Genomic DNA, 24,140 nt, shown 5'->3' with positions numbered 1-24,140 from the left:
AAACCAACCAAAATCACTTGATCATTTCAAAAGATGGAGAAAAAGGCTTTGTCAAAATACAACACTCATTCCTATTGAAAACACTAGAAAGCATAGGAATGGAAGGGCCTTTCCTAAAAATAATAAACAGTATATATCATCATCAACATAACATCAACAAATAAATATCATCTGCAATGGGGATAAACCAAAAGCCTTCCCAATAAGAACAGGAGTTAAACAAGGATGCCCTTTATCACCTCAATTATTTAACATTGTACTAGAAAAACTAGCAGTAGGAATTAAAGAAAAGGAAATTGAAGGTATTAAAATAGGCAATGAGGAGACCAAGCTATCATTCTTTGTTGATGATATGATGGTCTATTTAAAGAATCCTAGAGAATCAAATAAAAAGCTAGTTGAAATAATCAACAACTTTAGCAAAGTTGAAGAACATAAAATAAACCCACATAAGTCATCAGCATTTCTATATATTTCCGACATGTCTCTGCAGCAAGAATTAGAAAGAGAAATTCCATTTAAAATCATCCTAGACAATATAAAATACTTAGGAATCTATCTGCCTAGAAAAAAACAGGAACTATATGAACACAATTACAAAACACTCTCCACATAATTAAAACTAGATCTAAAGAATTCTAAAAATATGAATTGCTCATGGGAAGGATGAGCTAACATAATAAAAATGACCATCCTACCCAAATTAATTAACTTATTTAGTGCCATACCTATTGAACTAACAAAAAACTTTTTTCTGAACTATTTAAAAAAATAACAAAGTTCATTTGGAAGAACAAAAGATTAAAGATATCCAGGGAAATCATGGGGTAAGTGACCTCAGCAAAACAGTCTATGATAAACCCAAAGATCCTAGCTTTTGGGATCAAAATCAACGACTTGATAAAATCTACCGGGAAAATTAGAAGACAGTATGGGTGAGATTATGTTTGGATCAACGTATCACACCTTACACGAAGATAAACTCAGAAATGGTGAAAGACTTCACTATAAGGAAGGAAACTATAAGCAAATTAGGTGAACACAGAATAGCATACATGTCAGATCTATGGGAAAGGAAAAAATTTTAAAACCAAGCAAGATTTAGAAAAAAAATCACAAAATGTAAAATAAACAATTTTGATTACATCAAATTAAAAATGTTTTGTACCAACAAAACCAATGCAACCCAAATTAGAAGAGAAGCAAAAATTGGGAAACAATCTTCAAAACAAAAACCTCTGAAAAGGTCTAATTACTCAAATTTATGAAAAGCTAGCTAAATCAATTTTACAGAACATCAAGCCATTCTCTAATTGATAAATGGGCAAGGGACATGAATAGGCAGTGTTCAGCCAAAGAAATCAAAACTATTAATAAGCATATGAAAAAGTGTTCTAAATCTCTTATAATCATATTGATGCAAATCAAAACAACTCTGAGGTATCACCTCATACCTAGCATATTGGCTAATATAGCAATGGAAAGTAATGAATGCTGGAGGGGATGTGGCAAAGGGAGGGCATTAATGCACTGCTGGTGGAGTTGTGAATTGATTCAACCATTCTGGAGGGCAATTTGGAACTATACTCAAAGGGTGCTAAAAGACTGTCTTCCGTTTGATCCAGCCATGACACTGCTGGGTTGGTACTCCAAAGAGATAGTAAGGAAAAAGACCTCTACAAGTATATTCCTAGCTACATTCTTTGTGGTGGCAAAAAATTGTAAAATGAGGTAATGCTCTTCAATTGGGGAATGACTGAACAAATTCTGGTATACTTTGGTGATGGAATAACATAGTGCTCAAAGTTATAACAAACTGGAGGAATTCCAAGAGAACTGGAATGACCTCTAGGAACTGATGCAGAGTGAAAGTAGCAGAACCAGGAGAACATTGTACACAGAGACTGACACAGTGTGGTACAATACAATTGAGGTTAATGGATTTATCCATTAGTGGCAATGCAGCCCGAGCCCCTGAGATATTTTAATTCCATCCATCCCATCGATAACTGGCTTAATGTCCCCAGAATCATCTTTAAGGCTGTCGTTTTCCAGGTTGAGGGAACTTAAGCGAGTCCATCATTTTCTTCGGAGGGAAGGTCAACTTTATCATTTTTATCCTCTACTTGAGTTTCTTGGGATGGCATCATCAAATCCATATGCCTTTTGCAGGTCCGTGGTACAAAAATATGACAACCTTTATGGACCAGTAATTTGCACTTGATACACTTGTAGCCTTGCCTTCCGAGACACCATATCCTTTCACTGCACTGGGCACAGTAGGCTCTTCTGTTAAAACGTTTGGATTGAAACAGATGGCCATTCATTCGGTAGACTTTCCTCCATCTTCTGGACCCATGGTGGTAGACTGATTCTAGAAAGGATATAAAGACAGAAAGGAGGATCAGTGGAATAGAGTAGGGGAAAATGACCTCAGCAAAACAATCTATGATAAGCCCAAAGATCCCAGTTTTGGGGACCAAAACACACTATTTGATAAAAACTACTGGGCAAATTGGAAGACAGTATGGGAGAGATTAGGTTTGGATCAACATCTCACACCCTACACCAAGATAAACTCAGAATGGGTGAATGACCTGAATGTAAAGAAGGAAACTATAAGCAAATTAGGTGAAGACAGAGTAGTATACTTCTCAGAACATTGGGAAAGGAAAGAATTTTAAAACCAAGCAAGAGCTAGAAAAAATCACAAAATGTAAAATCAATCATTTTGATTACATCAAATTAAAGTTTTTATGCAAACAAAGCTAATGCAACCAAAATTAGAAGGGAAGCAACAAACTGGGAAACAATCTTCATTACAAAAACCTCTGACAAAGGTCTAATTACACAAAGTTATTTTTTATTTTTATTTAACATCATTTTATTTGGTTATTTCCAAACATTATTCATTGGAAACAAAGAACGTTTTCTTTTCTTCCCTCCCCATCCCTCCCACCACCACTCCCATAGCCCACGCGTGATTCCACTGGGTATCACATGTGTTCTTGATTCAAACCCATTTCCATGTTGTTGGTATTTACTTTAGAGTGTTCATTTAGAGTCTCTCATCAGTCATATCCCCTCCACCACTATAGTCAAGCAGTTGCTTTTCATCGGTGTTTTTACTCCCACAGTTTATCCTCTGCTTGTGGGTAGAGTTTTTTAGATCCCTGCAGATTGTTCAGGGACATTGCATTGACACTAATGGAGAAGTCCATTACCTTTGATGGTACCACAGTGTATCAGTCTCTGTGTACAATGTTTTCCTGGTTCTGCTCCTTTTGCTCTGCATCACTTCCTGGAGGTTGTTCCAGTCCCCATGGAATTCCTCCACTTTATTATTCCTTTTAGCACAATAGCATTCCATCACCAACATATACCACAAATTGTTCAGCCATTCCCCAATTGAAGGGCATCGCCTCATTTTCCAATTTTGGCCACCACAAAGAGCGCTGCTATGAATATTCTTGTACAAGCCTTTTTCCTTATTATCTCTTTGGGGTACAAACCCAGCAGTGCCATGGCTGGATCCAAGGGCAGACAGACTTTTATCGCCCTTTGGGCATAGTTCCAAATTGCCCTCCAGAATGGTTGGATCAATTCACAACTCCACCAGCAATGAATTCATGCCCCTACTTTGCCACATACCCTCCAGCATTCATTACTTTCCATAGCTGTTATGTGAGTCAATCTGCTAGGTGTGTGATGATACCTCAGAGTTGTTTTGATTTGCATCTCTCTGATTATAAGAGATGTAGAACACTTTTTCATGTGTTTATTAATACTTTTGATTTCTTTGGCTGAGAACTGCCTGTTCATGTCCCTTGCCCATTTATCAGTTGGAGAATGGCTTGATTTTTTGTACAATTGATTTAGCTCTTTGTAAATTTGAGTAATTAAACCTTTGTCAGAGGTTTTTATGAAGATTGTTTCCCAATTTGTTGCTTCCCTTCTGATTTTAGTTACAGTGGTTTTGTTTGTACAAAACCTTTTTAATTTGATGTAGTCAAAATTATTTATTTTATATTTTGTGACTCTTTCTAAGTCTTGCTTGGTTTTAAAGTCTTTCCCTTCCCAAAGGTCTGACATGTATACTATTCTGTGTTCACCTAATTTACTTATAGTTTCCTTCTTAATGTTCAAGTCATTCACCCATTTTGAATATGAGGTGTTGATCCAAACCTAATCTCTCCCACACTCTCCCAATTTTCCCAGCAGTTTTTATCAAATAGTGGATTTTTGTCCCAAAAGCAGGGGTCTTTGGGTTTGTTATAAACTGTCTTGATGAGATCATTTACGCCAAGTCTATTCCACTGATCCCCTTTCGGTCTCTTAGTCAGTACCAAATTGTTTTTATAACCACTGTTTTATAGTATAGTTTGAGATCTGGGACTGCAAGTTCTCCTTCCTTTGAATTTTCTTTTCATGATTTCCCTGCATCTTTTGTTCTTCCAAATGAAATTAGTTGTTGTTTTTTCTAATTCAGTAAAGAAGTTTTTTGGTAGTTCAATGGGTATGGCACTAAATAAGTGCCATAAGTGCCAAATTAATTTGGGTTGGATTGTCATTTTTATTATGTTAGTTCATCCCACCCATGAGCAATCAATGTTTTTCCAATTGTTTAGATCTAGTTTTAACTTTGTGGAAAGTGTTTTGTAGTTGTGTTCATATACTTCCTGTGTTTGTCTAATTACACAAATTTATAAAGAGCTAAACCAATCATACAAAAAAGCAAGCCATTCTCCAATTGATAAATGGGCAAGGGATATAAATAGGCAATTTTCAGTTAAGGAAATCAAAACTATTAATAAGCATATGAAAAAGTGCTTTAAATCTCTAATAATCAGAGAAATGCAAATCAAAACAACTCTAAGATATCACCTCACGCCTAGCAGATTGGTTAACATGACAGCCGGAAGAGGTGTTGGCAAAGACTGGACATTAATGCATTGCTGGTGAAGTTGTGAATTGATCCAACCATTCTGGAGGGAAATTTGGAACTATGCCCACAAAGGGCACTTTCTGCCCTTTGATCCAGCCATAGCACTGCTGGCTTTGTACCCCAAAGAGATAATAAGGAAAAATACATATACAAAAATATTCATAGCTGGGCTCGTTGTGGTGGCAAAAAATTGGAAAATGAGATGATGCCCTTCAATTGGGGAATGACTGAACAAATTATGGCATATGTTGGTGATGGAATACTATTGTGCTCAAAGGAATAACAATAAAGTTGAAGAATTCCATGGGGACTGGAACAACCTCCAGGAATTGAAGCAGAATGAGAGGAGCCGAAACAGGAAAATATTATACACAGAGCCTGACACTGTGGTACAATCAAACGTAATGGACTACTCCATTAGTGTCAATGCAATGACCCTGAGCAACTCTGAGGAACCTACGAGGAAAACCAGTATCCAGATTCAGAGGAAACACTGTGGGAGTAAAAACACGAAAGAAAAAGAACTGCTTTAAATACATGGGTCGAAGGGATATGGTTGGGGATGTAGAATCTAAATGAACATCCTAATGCAAACAAAAACATGGAAATAGGTTCTGATCAAGGACACAATTAATACCGAATGAAATTGCAATTTGGCTGCTGGAAAAGGGTGGTTGGAGGGGAGGGAGGGAAACAAAGTGAGTATTGCAACAACAAAAAAATTAAATTAAATTAAAAAAAAAAAAAGAAAACCATTGGCCAATATTACTGAATGAAGATCATAGAGGACGGGCACAAGTCTCCCTGAAATCCTTGGAGATGCCTTCTTTGTACCAGGGTTACAAAGACCACAAGGTTTGACTAAATATTGAATGAGAAGGGGATAGGGGTAACCTGCTATCCACGTCCTATTGGATTAATTTTTACCCTTTTGAACAATTTGTATATGTTTTGAGTAGCAAAATAACCCCCATAGATATATGAGTAAAGAAGGGCTCTACATTGGCCATTTGTAACAGTACACTTCATTCTGAACCCCCCAAACCCATTTCCCCTCTTCCCTATTCCCCTCCTTCCAAAAAAAGGTCAAAATATAGAGAAATTAATAAATTGAAAACTCACCTTTTGTGTAGGGGGGTGGCATCATCTGAGGGTTATACCCTATAGTTGGGAAGGGGAGAAGAAAAAGAGGAGGAAGAAATTCAGAGGGAAGGAGAGAAGGAGAGATTCGGGGGAGGGAAGGGAAGAAGGGAGGGAAAGAAGGCAGGGAAACAGAGATGAAAGGAGGGGAGAGGAGAGGAGAAGGGAACAAAATGGAAGAGAATTGGACAGAAGGGAAGTGAAGACAAGAGGAGAGGGGAAATAGAGAAAAGAGAAGAATAAAAAAAGGGAGAAAAGATGAAGGAGAAATGAAATGAGAAAGAAAAGTAATGGTTGAGGGAAGAGGAGAGAGAGGAGCAGGGAGGGTGGGAGAGAGAGAGTAAACATTAATGTTTCAGTAGGGTATCTGGGCAAACGTTGAAGGAAGCAATGGAGAGATGTTCTGGGGCCCACAAGGTTGGTAAAATGGCACTTTATCATTCAAGGCACTTCCTCAATCAAGAGGAAGGGAGATTGATGGCATATATCTTTGTTTAAGGATCCTAAGAAAAATCCAGCCACTTATGATCTTTAGAAGTAAACCCCCATATCTCTATATTTTGTCACCACTTTGAGGGCCAGCATCCCAGGAGGGATAGAAAAAAAAAACCCATGAAAATAAGGGTGGTCTAAAAAGGTAAGAAGAATTTGGGGTAGGTGGGTTGTTTTCTGGAAATGGAAACACCTAGAGAAATAAAAATGTATGTCCCAATTTGGGCTACTCACCATCCACATAGAGGCTTTTCTTATCTAGAATATAATGTCCAAGCCTTGTTATTCCATTAGTCTCTTGACTCAGCTCTTGGTAAATCTTCTTCTTGTCCAAGACGGGGACAGAGAAAACTTCCTTATAAAAACATATAACCTCCACTCCTGTTGCTGCCCCATTTTTCATAGACCTAGAAATTGATGATTTAGACAAGAGATATCAAACATGGCCCTTCCTGAAAATCACTTGAACAAGACTATAGTGTAGTACTGTTCCTCTATAATTTTAAAGTGTTCATGATGAAATATATAAATATGCATAATTTTCTGAGTCAACATGCAGGGGACAGGGATGTTGTTTCCTTTTGAGTTTGACACCTTTGGTTTAATTAATGAAATTTAATTATTCAGAAAACACTCTTGAAAGAAGTGACCCACTTTGAACAATGGTTTGGAGAGAATTATAATTTGAGAGTTGAAAAGGACATTGGAAGGCATCAAAACCAACCTTATCATTTTAAAGATGAAGGAATTGAGGCTAAGACAAATGATGTGACTTGCTGAGGGTCACGCAGCTGCTAAGAGTCTCAGAGAGAATTTGAACTAAGGTGTTCCTGATTTCAAGCTCAGCACTCTGATCTGCTGCAATGAAATTGGAAGTGCTGTGTAAATTCACTCACATCTATGTTTACAAGTGTGTATGGGATCAGATTATTTTCAGTAGTTTCTTTAGAGTACTACAAAGACCACTGGATTTAAAATCAAATGGCCTGTGTTCAAATTCTGGATCTGACAGTATCTTTGATCTTGGAAAAGTCACTGGAATGTCCTTGGCTCTTCATTTTTTCATCTGTAAATGAAGAGTGGTCCATATGGCCTCTACTATCTCTTTAAGCTTCCATTCTATAATCCTATGATTCTAGAGACAGTGAATGTTGATATGTTCTAATCAATTATTTTCTAAGCACTCTGGTGCCTCCTATGTTATTTCTTTCACATGGAGTTATAAAGTTCAAGTGATTAAACTTACAACCTTGTCTTTGGAAGACTTGTGGAAAAAGAAGTTTTTCTCCACCAGGGAAAAGGTAGAAGGTGCCCACAATATTTCTAATGGCTTGTTGGTTGGGAGAGGTGGGGGTGATGGTGGTGGTGAATCCATTACAGCTTGTGAAAGAAGGAATTGCTATTGGGAAGCAGCAGCAGCCTGTGTGTGATCTTTGTCAAATGGGAATGTTATGGTCCCTGCTATTTGAGCTCATGGCTTTCAAGATTCTCACCTCAGCAAGATCACATTGCATCCACAATACTGAGAGCCAAGGCTGCTTCTTTCAAACAATACCTTGAACTGGAAACAAAAAGAGAGAAGGGAACTTCTGAGTACCTGGCTAGAGGAAGTCTGTATACCCAGGGATGAGGAAGGAAGCATGGATGCAAGGAGGAAGAGGGGTGTGGAGGGGAAGAGTCTCACCATGCGCTGCAGGAAACATTCAGGAAGACGGAATGTGCTGGAATCCCTTTGAGCCATCTTGGTTGTATAAAACATGTTGGTGATGGTGAAGTTAAGGATGAAGGTCTTCCAGTTGTATCTCCCTGCTGCTGTACAGAAGGGAAAGATACCCAATTGTCTGAGCCTTACAAATGTTATTCAAATGAGAGAAAATGCTTTGTAAACCTTAAAGATCTCTCTAAATGCTAGTTACTGTGGTGACCATTATCATGATCATGACCATTATTCTAGGTGGCACTATTCTAACTATTCTAGTCCTTCCTCAGAGGAAAACTGAGGATACCTCTACTATACTTTTTTCTGGCAGTATTAAAAATTGTGGACTTGGGAGTCAGAAGACCTGGATTCAATTCATGTTCCTGCCATATCCTATGTTTTTGCCTTAGTTTCCTCACACATAAAATGAGGAGGTTAATCCAGTTTCAAGAGTAAGAACTCATTACTTAACAAAAATTGCTGGTAATACTGAAAATAAGTCCAGGAGAACTAGGGATAGACCGATATTCTTGCTTGACATAACAAAGTAAACTCAAATGGGTATATGAGCAAGCTACCTAAAAGGTGATATAAAAAAATGAGTTATCAGGAAAATTGTATCTTTCATTTTAATGGACAGAGGGACAGTTCATGTGCACATGAGGGATAGATAGGACAACAAGATAAGATGGAGAGTGTTGCTAACTTAAAATTGGGTTTTCCTCCAGAACAAGACCAATGTAGGTAAAATGAGAAGGGAATTGGCTAACTGGAGAGAAAAAATCTTTGCTTCATATTCTTCTGATAAGGGTTCTCATTTCCAATTTCCAATAATTCAATGTATAAAAATAGAAGCCAAGGGCAGAGTCTCACCAAGTTGGTGGAGAAGATACACATCCCCCATCTGATCTCTATCAAATTACCACCCCAAGACCTGATACAATGTCCTAAAATGAATTCTGGAGGAGTATATCACAAAAAAAGTCAAACAAATCATTTTCCCGCACAAAACGACTTTGAAGACCTGCAGGACAGATGATGTGTACAGAGGTGGAGGTGGAAGTAAAGCAGTGTACCAGGCCAGACCCCATCAAGCCAAAATGACTTGTCCACAACTGAAGCAACAGGAAAGGCTTCTGGAGCATTCATCCCCAGTCAATAAGGGGTTGAGGGATCAGAGAGTGGCTCAGAAGGAGATTACAGGAATCCCTTTGCTGACAGTGAAGGCAATTCTCCTGCTGCATTGCTCATATTCAGAAAGAGACCCTAATTGGTGGGGGAGATCTCAAGGTGGAGGAGTGCGAGCAGACAGGAGTACTTGTAGCCACGGGGGTGGGGGGGTGGCAGCAGACTCTCCCTGGTCACATTTCAAAGTGGGGGGAAATGGCTGTGGTTACTCAGAAACCAGAATTTAGATCAGAAGGCTATTAAAAACACCTTTGTTTGCATGATACCACATTTGAAGAACTGAAAGAAGATAGATCCCCAGAGAGAATTATGAAGCCAGGCACATAGGGTGACACTTGGAGGTAGAAAAAGTAGTAATAATGAGGCTACAGATAAAAATAATAGAAAAAGCTTGGGAAATAGTGAAATTGGTATAAGAAAATGCTCTATGAATGATAGCCATTTCAATAAAGCAAGAGAAAGGCAGAGCCAGATTAAAGAAAATGAGGCAGAGATTAATGAAATAACATCTCAAATTGCAAATGAGATGAGAGACTTTGATAAGACCTATAGTAACCACACAGGAAAAGTCTGTAAAGGAAATCAGATCGTTCCTTAAGAAATTTTTCCAGGGTAGAATAGATAATAGTATTGAATTATGCAAAAGAAAAAGAAAGAGTCACAAGAACTCAAGAAAAAGTTAGTGACTAATACCAAAAATCATAGTTTCAATTCCCTAAAGTTTACTGTTGCTAAATATGACAAGGCTCTAGAAACATTCACAGATGAAGTCCCATTTAACTTAGTTAATTCTCCCAAGAGCTTTATGGCAGATATACCCTCAGAAATGACATCTAATTGGAATCGAGAAGCTAGTACCTTTCATCCAGTACTGAGTGATTTAGTTAAGTAAAAACTAACTGATAATGAAGCTGAAATTACTTTTGAAAATAATTATCATATTCAAAGTAGTGGAGGTGACATTTCAGTTAAATTTGAAAAGCAGGATGGAATGGAATTCTTATCAATTGGAATAACCACCAAGAATTCAAAAGGCAGGCTTGAAGTCAGCATTCTAAGTGGCAAAGGGATATCCAGCCAAAGCTACTGTGATGGTTTAGCTTCATGTACCATTGAAGACTTCATTGGGAATGGATCAAATCAAAAATAATTAACTGAGTTACATATGCAGCTGGCAGAGGGTAGCAAAGACAGGAGTACTAATTCGGTGGCAATAAACTCTTTACCTACAAACAGGCCAGAACCATAGGTATGGATTAAGGTGGGGAAGAAAAACCTTAAGGCTCTCTTGGATACTGGTGCTTCAAAGTCTGTCCTAAAGACAAGTCCAGGGGATACCGACATAGGGGGTATGACTTCTGTAGCTGGAGCAATGGGACAAATACAATAGGTCCCTGAGCTCAAAAGCACTATGGTTAAACTAGGTCCTCTCACCATAGATCATAACTTCTTGTTGATTCCATCATGCCTAGCCAATCTTTAGGACGAGATGTTTTGTGCAAGATGCAGGCAACATTACCATGTGAAAAATATGGGGTAATTTCTTTGTATCTACCCAAGAATTCACTGAAGCACTATCCGTTGTTACTAAGAACAACTTGAGGAAGAACCTGAAAAAATTCAAGTTGTGACTTCTAAATATGACATACCCACAGATATGCCACAGGGGGTGTTTGCAAAACACCAAAATGATGTGGGTCTGATTAAATCAATTACTCCTGTTAGGATTGAGGTCAGGGAAGGGATACCACCTAAGATACCACAATACAAGTTGAGTAGAGAAGCAAGAGAAGGGATAATACCCATTATAAATAGCTTGCTTGAGCAAGGTATATTGAGACCTACCGTATCTGAATACAATAACTCAATATTAGCCATTAAAAAGAATAAGCTGAATGAAGATGGCACTCCTGCATGGAGATTTCTGATGATTTGAGGGCTGTGAATAATTTCATTAGGAAGAGATATACTGTAACACCATCTCCAAATGATATTATAACTCAGATACCTGCAGAAGCTAGGAGGTGTACAGTGTTGGACCTGAACAATGCTTACTTCACTATACCGTTGCACCCTGATTCTCAAAATATTTTTGCTTTCCAATGGCAACAAACCCAGCTGTGCTATCCTAGATTAGTGCAAGATTGTTGGGAGTCGGCTTCAATATTTTCTCAACTGTTGCAAAGAGATCAAACATAGCAAATTGATACACTGTGTGGATGATTTGTTGCTAGCATCTCCTGACCCTAAAACTTGTTTAGAAGATTGAAAGAAATTGTTAATAGAACTTTATCAAGGGGACATAAAGTTTCTAAAAAGAAGATTCAATGGGTCCTACCAATAGTTGAATATTAGGATTTGTCCTGGAGGGGGGCACCAGGAAAATTTCAAATAAAAAGGTAGCAGATATACAGAAGCTAGGCATCCTTCGAACTAAGAAAGAACTGAGAGCTTTTCTGGGGGTTGCTGGTTTCTGGAGGCAGTACATAGTGGGTTATTCTCATATATCCAAGTACTTGACTGATTTGACAAAGAAAGACTTCAAAGAACCATTGCAAATGAATAAGGAACATTTGCATGCTTTGTCTCAGTTGAAGGGAGATATTCTATCAGCTCCAGCTTTGGGAATACCTAATTATAAGAAGAATTCCACTTGTAAATCCATGAAGCAAAAGGCATTGCTTCTGGAATGTTAGCACAGTATTTTCAGTTGAATCTGAGGGCTATTGTATTTTACAGTTCTATCCTCGACACGGTTGTACAGGGCATAGTACATTGCCTCAGGAGTGTAGTAGCTACAACTCTAATGGTCAAGAAGTCCTATGACATAGTACTGGGATGTAAATTGCAGGTGTATTCTGCACACGAAATTGAAAATCTGTTACGGTCACAGAGTACATATTCATTCACCGATGCAAGAATATCCCAGTATGAAGTCATTTTGTTAGGCAATGATAACATCACAATTCATAGATGTGCACCGGTGAACCCAGCAACTCTGGTCCCTGATTTGCCAATGGGTGGAGAAGTATTGCATGATTGTGATCAGATAGTAGAACTCATGCATAGGCCAAATGAACGCCTGAAAGATACACCTCTTATCAATTCAGAAATGGAGTTATACACAGATGGGTCCTCCTATGTTCGTGATGGGAGAGACATTCTCAGGGGCAGCGGTTGTTGACAATGACAAAATGCTTTGGCATGTATCGTTGCGAAGTCATGTCAGCATCCAGGGAGCCACGCTTAAGGCTATGCTCATGGCCCTGGAATTAGCTAGGGGGAAAAAAGCTAATATATTTCTGGATTCACACTACGCTTTCTCCACTGTGCTTTGGTCATCATACATATGGAAAAACAAAGGTTATAAAACTTCAGCTGGGAAACCAATTGCATATGGCAATCTTATAGATAGTATTATTAATGTTGTAGACTTTCCTAAGGAGGTGGCCATAATTCATTGTAAGGTACACACTCATCCATAGGACAGGATATCCCCAACAATGAAAGAGCAGACATAACATCAAAGTATGCTGTTAGGTTCGGTTCCCACCATGTGCTGCATTTCTCTCTGATCAAAAGGAATAATTTCACTAAAGCCTATGACAGAGAAGAGATACATTCATGGAAAGAGCAGCTACTAAACTGATCAAAGGCATCTGTATTGCTCATGGGGGTAATCCTATTCTCCCTAAAAAGTTGTATCAACATCTATGCACCGTAATTCATGCAAAGGGACATTACGGAGTACAAGGGATTTTGGATAGCATAAAGAGATATTGGACAGCACCAGGAATGACTACAAATGCCATTAGAACTAGTCAAGGCACGTGAAACATGCAGGAGATAAAATCAAGGACATTTCAAAAGTGTTGCATTGGGAGGCAGACCACTCAGTTATATGCCTTTCCACTGTATTCAAATTGATGATATCAACATGCCTAAGGAAAGGGGATGCAAATATGCATTGGTTATATTGGATAGACTGACTAGATGGGTTGTAACATGTCCGTATAAGAAAAGTGACACTGCTACAGTAGTGAAATTTCTATTGAAGGAGATTATACCTAGACATGGCATTCCCAATACCATTGACTCGGACAAGGGGACCCACTTCACTTCCCAGGTTCTACAAGAAATCTATAAGAACTTGGGGATTAAGTGCAATTACCATTCAGTTTATCGGCCCCAAAGTTCCAGGCTGGTCGAACAGACGATCAAAGAGTTAAAAACACCAATAGGTAAACTCTGTTCAGAAACACATTTAAAATGGGCAGATGTTTTGTCCCTTGCACTCTTCAACATTAGAACCAGGCCTAGGACTGACCTGCACCTATCACCTTTTGAAATTCTGTATGGTCAGCCCTCTTTAGCATCATAGGACAGTAAAGCCACCTTACTTGTATCCATGTTAAGAGGTGAATATGTTCTTCATGAATACTTAAAACAGATACAACATAGGATTGAAGAACTAAGGAAACTGGGTTTGCTTGTGCAAAGAATACCACCAGATTTTTCATTGCCCAAGATAAAACCAGGTGATAAAGTTTATGTCAAGAACTTTAATAGAGAATCTCCTATAGAACCAAGATGGATTGGACCTACTACGGTCATAATGACAACCCCAATAGCTATAAAAGTTGATCAAAGAGATCCATGGTTCCATGCTTCACATGTGAAATTGCATCACACCCATAAAATTGAGTAGCCCTAGGAAAATAATTGATAAGCAAATGCAGTCCCTACCAGAAATACAGGAAAGCACATGAATACTTGCCACCAGAATACAGTAGAGAGAGCCCTGCACAAGTTAAAATAATGAAAGGATAGAACCCTGAAAATATACAGACAGTAACACAGTAATATGAAAGTAAAACCTTGCATGAGAAAGATTAGCAGTCACAAAGCCTCAATATAAGATATAAAAGTCTCTGCCTGACATAGTAACAAAACAAAAAGAACTATCTCCAAATTCTACATACAGTAACCATCCAAGAACTACATATAGTAACCATATGATAAACCTCCTTGAAAGAAAAAAAAATTGATGTCATTATTCTTACCAAAGACTTGAAAACCTATGCATAACGTTTACCCCCTTGCATGAGGAAAAACACAAGTTGACCTAACTTGTAAACACGAAGATGTACAAATGCAAAAAGCTTACCCCCATTCATGAAGAAAATCATGTTATCTTACTTGCACACACAAAAAATTGATACATTCAGTTACTCAAAAATTTCATCTCACTTCCATGCAAAAGTAACTTTTCACATTTACTTGCACACATATGTAATGTAGCAGTCCACTCCTAACTAGGGGCAAGGGGAAAACAGTATGTGCAGATTGCTCAGTCTTGGGCATGCTCAGTAGTGCTCATGGCTGGGAAGGCCTCTGACCCTTGACCCCAGCTTCTCCCAGGTTAGGCGGGAAAACAGGTTTCTTTGTTCTCACCTGGTTAAGAGAAACCACACCTGCGCCTTGTCATTGACCAATGAGGGTCATCCCTATGTACTGTGTATATTTGCATATCAAAAACTATATCTAGCCCAGCAGGCTCCGCCTTCATTCTCTCTCTGCTCTCTGCTCTCTGCGCTCCTTCTCTTTCAGGCTACCTGATGGCTGTCCTCGCAGGAGCTTGGCCTCTGGCCAAGCTCCATCTTTAATCTTTCTCTATTCACCTCTCTGACCTGCGTGGAATGGATCTCAGGACTGGAATAGCCTACTGAATTGGTCCTTTGATCAGAGCTTAGCTGTGGCTCATTGATAATTAATAAAGACTCATTCTGAACACCTCATATCTCTACTAGGACTCCGTCACTTCCCTCGTGGTATCAAAACTTCTATCCTGTCTCTATCTTCCTACCTTGTGGCTTCTCTCACCTCAGAGAGAGCTACAGATGGCGCCCAACTTTCTCGTGGCATTCCACTCTTTTATTTCACACAGCGAATGGGAGAACGCGTTCGAGGACACGAGGCTAATAGTAGGCGGGTGCCGGAAGTCCAGGAAGGTTGCCGATCCTCTGGCCAAGGACGGTAAGTCCTCCTCTGCTTGAGGTGGGTCTCCCCTCTGAACCCTGCTCGACTCTTAATGTCGTAGCTTGATGGGGGAGAAATGGAAGTCTCAAGAGCTTAACTGCCTGAGACGGAATCAGGATGAGGGAAGCACACGATCGGTCAGAGAGGGATTCTTAAACTATCTCTGTCAGGGAGGTGCAGTTTCCCTCCCCCACCTGGGTCTGCTAGTCGGAGGCCTCCTCTCTGGGACCTGGATCTCCGGAGGTTAAGAAACACCTGAGGAGTGGTCTGAGGGGGAGGGGAAGAAAAAGGACATTTGACCCAGGGAAACCCTCACTAGGGGAGATTGAGAACTTGAAAAATCTCAGTCTGAAACAAACAGTTGCTAGAGCCTAGTGAATTTCAAAAGGAGCAACTGGGAAAAGAAAAAGCAGGAGTTAAAATTTCATCCGGAAAGCAAAGTCAAATTTACCTGCTATTCATACGCAAAAGCGGAAAAGCCTAGTGAAGACACAAGGCAGAAACTGCTGCAGAATGCTAAGGAGTTCTTTCTTAAACACTTCTTATTTCAAAAGTTCTGCAAGCTAATCTTTACAAGAAACTCCCTGTGCCTTTTCAGGAGAGGTCGGACTCAGATGCATTTGAAAGGCCTATCAGGAAGTGGTTGCTTTAATCTCAAAGCAGGGCATTTAAAAGATCAGAATTACTTGGAAAAAACGGATAAAAAACAAAAAATTTTTTGTCATAAAACCGTAGTTCTCAGCAAAATTAAGGAATCAAGGTAATAATTCTGAATTAGGTTAAATTCGGAACAGCCTAAGTTGTAAAAAGATATTGCCATTCTGTAACCAAAGGCAGAAGATTTTTTTTAAACAAGCAAGCCTCCGAACTCATTTAGCATGTGAAAAAGCTCCTAGGAACTCTTTTGTTTGAGGTCCAGCCAGGTAAAGGCAGGCTTTACCTGGGCGATTGCAAATACAGTAAAGTAAGATTTGGGAATTTGAATTTTAATTTAGGTTGGATGGGCAAAATTATAAAGGAATGTCTGCTTATATTTTTTGATAAAGGAAGTTAAAAAAGGAGAATTAAAAAATCTTTCTCTGACTTTTGTTATATGCCACAGAATATCAGGACTAGAAATGTTTTATCTGTAGAGAAATTTTGGTATGAATCACGAGGTAATTAAAGTGCAAACAGAAAACTTTTAAGGTTTGAGTTTAAATCTGACGCAGCTTGAAATGTTTTCTCTCTACCGGCCACGTGGCTTGAGCCACGTGGAAGATAGCATCAGAGCAACTGAGGTTGCAAGTTTTATCACTAAGGCTGTAATTGGCTAGAAGAACAGATTTAATACTAAGATATAATAAGCATGAATTGGAATATGATTTAAAGGAATTTCTAAGGCTTTCTAATTTTAACTATGGAGGAATTATTAACACTTTTCTAAGCAGGACGTAAAGCAACAGGATGAATCTTGAGCAGAGCTTATTCAAACAGCCTGTATGCAGTTCAGAAACTTTTTACTGGGCATATTAACATACCTGTATCCAGAAAGCAAATGATTTATAACTAGAATAGCTTTTACTATGGAAAATTAAGACACATGCTCAGCAGAGTAAAAGCATGGTTAGAAGGATTCAATCTGTTTACCAGTGGTTAATTATTAAGGTTATCAAGGAATTGGTTACTCAGTACAGTGATTTATTAAGGATTTGAAAGAGGCAATACTATCATGTATTAAACTTGCAGATATTGAAGCTGATCATGATATTGAAAAGAGACCTATGATAATAAGGCAAATTCAAAGGTTACTGGCATAATTTGAATTACTTCTGCAGTGAAGATTTGCAGAATTAGCAGATGAAAGTAATGATTTTAGTCACAGTATTAAGATCTTTTCAGTTATGGAGCTAAGGGCAGTAGTTCAGAAATAACAACTTCTATGCAATTGTTTGATAATTCTGTGCATATTTGTACAGCATAAGACAATGCTATAATTTTAATAACTGCACAAGGTGGAAATTTTTCAAAAAGCAAAAATTGTGTGCAGGCAGACAAAGACTTAAGATCCCAGCACACATGGGTCAATTCACAAGTGATTTATAGAATGATATTTTTATGATTATGGGTTTGAAATAAGCAAATATTTAAGCATCTATACATGCTGCTTTGCAAAGTCTATTATACATCTATATCCTGAACAAGCAGGTGATATCGCTTATCAATGCAAACTGCTGTGGATTAATTTCACCCCTGATAGACATCCATGCATATTTTGGAGCAAAAGGTGCATTTCAGCTTGCTCCTGGCACAAAGGTTGAACTGTGAAAAGTGATGGGAGATACTTACTCTCCTGGTTTATGGGTTCAAGCTCAAATGAAGAAGTGAGCAAAGTGATTGCAGATTTTATGAATATCTGTGCACAACTGTCTATTCCAAACAGCTTGGAATAGCAGGGCTTTTAACAGCAATGCAAAGGCTAAATTGCATAGCTCATGGCTTACATGCAAGCTATGGTACAAAGAGCTCAAAGGAATTCATGAGCCCCAAGGTTCAAAACCTGAAGGTATATAATGTTCTGTCACTTTCTAACTTTCTAAGACCCAATGAGGCTTTCATTTGGGGTCGAGGTTTTCTGTTTACTTTCTCAGATACATGGAGTCCATGGAAGATGATTAAGAGCATCTGATGGCAAGAAAATCTGCCCAGAAGAAGGACAGAAGGCAGAGGTGTCTGGCACAGGACACCAGAAAAGCAGCACATGGACTGTAAAGACTGTCCTATAGGCAGGTTTAACACACTATGCACACACACATGCAATTGTATGAGAAACAATGTACATGCAGAAGAGTATCATTAAGTCACTAACAGATATTCTGTTCTAGGAATATATGGGTATTTGGTAAAAGATCTAACTTTATTACATGCCTGAAAATTTTGAATGGTACTGGTACAATGTGTAACTTGAAATGATATTATTGGAATTGTTCCATGTTAGCCGAATGTGATCAAATATCAAAAGGGTATAATTGGGAATGTTATGACAGTATAAGGAATGCTGTCCACTTGTAGCACAAAAAGGGTATTACTATCCAAAATGTAATGATGATTATGGTCTTAAAGGGTACATTATATTTGCGAACAATATGTTTTTATTAGAATCAGACTTACCTAGAAGTCAATTTTGTCTAGCTGTGACATTTCCACTTTCATAAGGAAAGAGGTGGATATGGTATCACTAACCATCTATCTCTTCTACACCCCAGAAAGTATATAAGTTAAAGCTTTGTAACAATCAATATTGAAGGTAATGATAAAGATCACATTGTGTGAGATACCTGAATTGGGTTAAAAATCATCAAGATATTAAGACTGTAAGGGACCCAAGGGGATGATAATGTTGGGTCGAGGTCTTGTTTATATGTTCACAGATAATGAAAACATCTGGTCTCCCACGTCATGCTTCATGCCAGCTGATACAGACCAGGAAGAGAAGCAGACGGAAGGTGATGGCATCAGCTATCTACATGCCAGCCACAATCCAGACTCGCTGGAAGGACACTTCTTTGGTGACTAATATCACTCTAGAACAATGACATTACACTATTAGAGACATTGGCTATTAGGCCACTGAAGGACACTTGTCATGCTGTCATCCATTGAGATGGGGTACCCAGAGCAACATCAAGTATGCTAACTCAGAAGGACTAAATCACACTTGTGTCTGTACAAGACACCAGATACATCCCACATTCCAAAGACTTTGCGATGGGATTGAGATGAAATAGCTACAAATTGTCTAGCTACTAATGTATACCTTGTATTTTGTATATGATACTGTCAAAAGAAATGTATATTGTATGCATTGTAAAGCTACCACTTGTATTGTAAGAAATGCTGTTATCAACAAGGGTATAGACCTTGGTATGACTCTCCAAAGAGCAGGAGATAGAAAACTCTCATTCATAGCATAGATCTGATACTTCTGACATCAAAAATGAGGTGCTAAGCAAAAAATGCTGCACAGACAGGTTTAATGGACAGATGACACTGATGTTACTCTCAAGAAAGAATGAGAGATCAGGAAAAAGACATTAGGAAATCTTTAATCAGGAACTTGAGTTATTGTAAGAGATCATTGACATCCAGGCAAAGATTATGTTCCTGACAATACCAGGATGGACATTAAGGGCTGACTACCAGAGATGTAGTTGAGTGTTAATACCATTGCTAACCATTACTCCTGATACCCTGTCTTTGTGGGTAATATCTTAATAGGAAAAATGTCTTGCTCTCCTCCAACAGTCCCAGAATTCAGACGGCCGCTGGATTCGGGATCTATTGGCTTCCCTTTCATATACTGGAAGACGTTCTGGTATATGGAAGTAAGACCTCAAGAAAAACTGAGGGCTCTAGGTTTGACAATTTCTGTGGACGCGCAGTCATTGTCTCTCCTAGGTGGAAAAAATTATTATTGCACAAAAACATGGAGCAAAGGCAAAGTATAATCTAAGTTTTACTGTTTTGGAGTATGGATTGAAAACATGACACAATAGGCACAGATAAGCTTGTAGAAAAAGCACATTGAATATTATTCACTGACAATTAGGAATGAAAAAGCTATGTCAAATGCTGTAGGTACAAGAAACTGTAGGAATTGTTTCTACATGGGAAACAACTTAAGCTTCTATTTACCCAAACATTGGTTTGGTGGAATGAATTTTGCAAATATTGGTAATGGTATAGGCTTGGTTACCATATTGATGGATTTATTTATACAAGCAGAGATTTAAAATAAGGAAGACATTAGGAATATGCAGTCAGAACTTGAAATATTACTTCATTATCACCATCATGGTTATTTAAGCTACAATTGAGAATGTAAAATGGATGGGAATATTGGTATTTGTTAAAAAATTGCTCTGTGATTGATGTATTGATGTTTTTGCACAGCCTGTAATGGTGCAAAATTATGTTCATATACAAGGCGAATTTTGATCTATCTAGATCAGGAATTAGAAATCATTGGGAATGTAAGTTCTGATATTTTACATTGGCTCAGTTTCTAAGATACCACATAGACTGTGAGCCAAGAGCCAAGAGAATCTTGTATTAATTTTGGGATCAGGTTCCCAGGATCAATTTTCTGAGATCATTTGACATGTGATAACATGATCCTCCAGAATTGTTAAGAGAGGATGTTTTTCTTTGAAGGGATCTCTCCCAACACACAAACAAAAAGAAAAGGGAGAGGAATCTCATAGAGATCAGTATTTATATTTTTAGAGGACACTTTTTAAAGTCACTCTTGACCTTGATTTTTTCTTTTACACTATTAAGGCCAGAATTTTTAAGTACAAGGAAAGTACTGTTAATGCTCTGATCCAGAATTATGAAGGTGCAAAGATTTCTAGAATTACAGTCACCTAACAGTCGGTGAACATGAGAACATGACAGCAATTGTTAATTTTCAGATGACCATACTGGAGAGTGATGTCTGATTGCATGTAAGGGGAATCATGATGAATCTTTCATTATGGACCAGACAGCCTCAACCACGGTTACATTTTCCATGTGAAATGGATATTTGAGGTTGGGAAATGCAGAGACGTGGCGTACTGACACCCTCAGTCGCTGGATGTCCTGGCATCGAGCTACCAACCAGTTTCTTAATGTGGCAGGCATCTGGCAGTGAGCACAGAAAGATCCCCAAGATGCAGTATCAGGACGAGAGAAAGGAAGGACTTATCCTTCATCTCCAGGGATAGTATTTTGCTAACTGTTGAAAAGGCTGACAACTTCTGATAGTCCAGACTGTGAATGGTGGCATGTTTGGTTATTGCACCTGTCATGTGAATCATAGAGTTCTACCCCATTAGACCAGGATCAGTAGCGTGGAAATTATTTTCTTAACATTTTTATATCTACTAAGACTGTTGCATTGATCTTGAAATGCAGACAGGCAGATAGAAAGATCAGTTTGGGAATTTTTAAGATTGATCACTGAATCAGTTTATGCTGATGTTCATTCTTGATTGGGATATCTAAGTTATACAATCAGGATGGGTTTTTCATCTCTGTATCAGAATATAATTATGCACCAGAGTGTTTGTATTTGTTAATGCTGTAATGTTGCTACATTTTGATATCACACTATTCATTTGTGTGTAAAACAAAAAGGGGGAGATGTAGCAGTCCACTCCTAACTAGGGGCAAGGGGAAAACAGTATGTGCAGATTGCTCAGTCTTGGGCATGCTCAGTAGTGCTCATGGCTGGGAAGGCCTCTGACCCTTGACCCCAGCTTCTCCCAGGTTAGGCGGGAAAACAGGTTTCTTTGTTCTCACCTGGTTAAGAGAAACCACACCTGCGCCTTGTCATTGACCAATGAGGGTCATCCCTATGTACTGTGTATATTTGCATATCAAAAACTATATCTAGCCCAGCAGGCTCCGCCTTCATTCTCTCTCTGCTCTCTGCTCTCTGCGCTCCTTCTCTTTCAGGCTACCTGATGGCTGTCCTCGCAGGAGCTTGGCCTCTGGCCAAGCTCCATCTTTAATCTTTCTCTATTCACCTCTCTGACCTGCGTGGAATGGATCTCAGGACTGGAATAGCCTACTGAATTGGTCCTTTGATCAGAGCTTAGCTGTGGCTCATTGATAATTAATAAAGACTCATTCTGAACACCTCATATCTCTACTAGGACTCCGTCACTTCCCTCGTGGTATCAAAACTTCTATCCTGTCTCTATCTTCCTACCTTGTGGCTTCTCTCACCTCAGAGAGAGCTACATGTAAAAAACTAACTTGCACACATGTTTGTGGTTTGTTTGTGTGTTCCCAGGTTCCTGATTATTGCAGTGGATCCTGACTTGAAGAACACAAGTCTTCAATCAAGTGATGGAAGACAGAAGAGTGATATGTTGAGCAGAAAGGATGGAAGAGTTTCTATAGGCAATATGAATGGACATGGAAGGACTTTGGAACTTTGAAATTTTGGCCATGAATAAGTGTAAGACTGTGTCATACATGTAAACACCACATGTATGCATGCACATCCTACATAGCAAAATAAGATATCCATGGAATGGGTAATTACATGACATGCATGATAACAAAGACACACTGATGAGAAATTTCTGTGGGAAATTCAAACAGAAAATAATATCCTTTTCTGCATGAGTTTGCACAGAAATTTAGAATGATGTATATATTTAAATCTGTACTAAACTTACTAATTGACTAACGAGCTAACTTTTTAGAGTAAGTTTATTAATAGTCTAACTACTAACATTAGTAATAGCCTATTGAATTTGTTTAAGGCTTAAGAAAGTAGAGACATAGAAGTTCTGAAGCATGGAAGTTATATTGTATTATGATTGTAGGTTAGCATTTATTAGTGATAGGAAATTTTACTTAGTGAATTTATAGACATTAGGAATTAGAATATTTGCATATTCTTAATGATAGGGGAATTGTTGAGATGATTTGGAAATTGTTATTTGCTTTGTTATGTGAAACTATGTTCATGTAACCATTTTCCTATAACCCATTCTTAGCTTAGCATTTCGATAGAACAGCTAAGATGTGTTTAGCATTTTGTAAAGGGGGGGGTAGAGTATATTTCAGATAGCAACGAGTTAAGATAGATAAAATTATTAAGGTAAGTATCATTGAAAAATGAAAGTTACATTTTTTGCTAATAAAAGGGGGGATTTGCGGTAGAGATATGGAGAGAGAGAGAGGACTTGTAAGCCAAGATGCAAGAAACAAGCTGGGGACCTAACCTGCCTGTCAATCAAGAGGAAGGTTCCAAATGGAATGTTCCCAGGAGTGGCAGTTGGGGGTTTCTGGCCACAGAGAGGAGAAGGAGAAACTTGGCTTTAACTTTGGCTCTCTGACTCAGGCAGTTAAGCTGGCCAGGAGAAATTATGACAGAGAGAGGAGAAGAAGGAGAAATTGGCTTTTGGAGTTGGTTGTCTCTTTGAGAGTTGAGCTGGCCAGGAGAAACTGGGAGACTTTGGACTTTGTTTTCTGTCTGGGGTTAATTAAGCTGAGAGACCTTGCTGACTTTGTGAAGTAAAAGAAGATTTTAAACAGCTGTTGTCCTTCATCTCTCTGTCTTAGAGTCACAGTTTGTGAATGGACTACTCTCTCAAACCCTCAAATTCTCCCTTCATTATAGATGAGGGAAATCCTCATCCCTCTTACCTCAGTTTCCTATCCTGTTATCCCAATAAACCCCTTGACTTGAAAAAGGAAAAGAAAAGAGTATCTTTATACTTTACTCAAGGGAGGAGGGAAGAAGCCAAAAGCTTCAAGAAGAACTGGGAGGTGAGGGAGGCAGGAAGGAGAGTGTTGGAGAAGGGAGGGAGTGAAGGGGAGGAGGAAGTTAGAAACAGATACTGATCTATCAGCCATCAGTAGGGATCAGTAGGCAAACCTCAGAGCATTCCCCAGGGCAGTTCCCCTGTGTGGTAGCATCCCTCTCCTAGCATCCCTCAGCATTTCTCATTACTACCTCCATTATTCCCAAACAGTTTTCAAGTTTCCCTCTAGCAACTCTCTCTAGTCATAAGCCAGCCAGAGTAGTCATTGCAAAAGAAATAATTTCCTCAGTTTATATTTCTCTATTTCAGCATGTGTATCAGTCTATGATAT

The 24,140-nt window shown here is 38.6% G+C and overlaps 1 protein-coding gene across 1 annotated transcript in view; it reads right to left on the bottom strand.

Annotated features, from left to right (window-relative positions):
* Window positions 1–1,918: 1,918 nt before the first annotated feature.
* The window catches only part of LOC103103873 (mucin-16-like), a 42,305-nt gene continuing 20,083 nt past the window's right edge, over window positions 1,919–24,140 (bottom strand). Inside the window, exons 7-11 of the mRNA XM_016427333.2 lie at window positions 8,262–8,386; window positions 8,071–8,138; window positions 6,812–6,984; window positions 6,068–6,106; window positions 1,919–2,374 (exon numbers count right to left, since the gene is read on the bottom strand). Of these exons, the coding sequence (XP_016282819.2) occupies window positions 2,067–2,374; window positions 6,068–6,106; window positions 6,812–6,984; window positions 8,071–8,138; window positions 8,262–8,386 (713 nt within the window). The 3' untranslated portion in view covers window positions 1,919–2,066. The remainder of the gene's footprint in view (window positions 2,375–6,067; window positions 6,107–6,811; window positions 6,985–8,070; window positions 8,139–8,261; window positions 8,387–24,140) is intronic.

Source organism: Monodelphis domestica, chromosome 5 (genome assembly GCF_027887165.1).
Source record: "Monodelphis domestica isolate mMonDom1 chromosome 5, mMonDom1.pri, whole genome shotgun sequence".
NCBI classification, from domain to species: Eukaryota; Metazoa; Chordata; class Mammalia; order Didelphimorphia; family Didelphidae; genus Monodelphis; species Monodelphis domestica.
The sequence above is the reverse complement of the archived record's forward strand: the minus strand, read 5'-3'. Positions and strand labels throughout refer to the sequence as shown.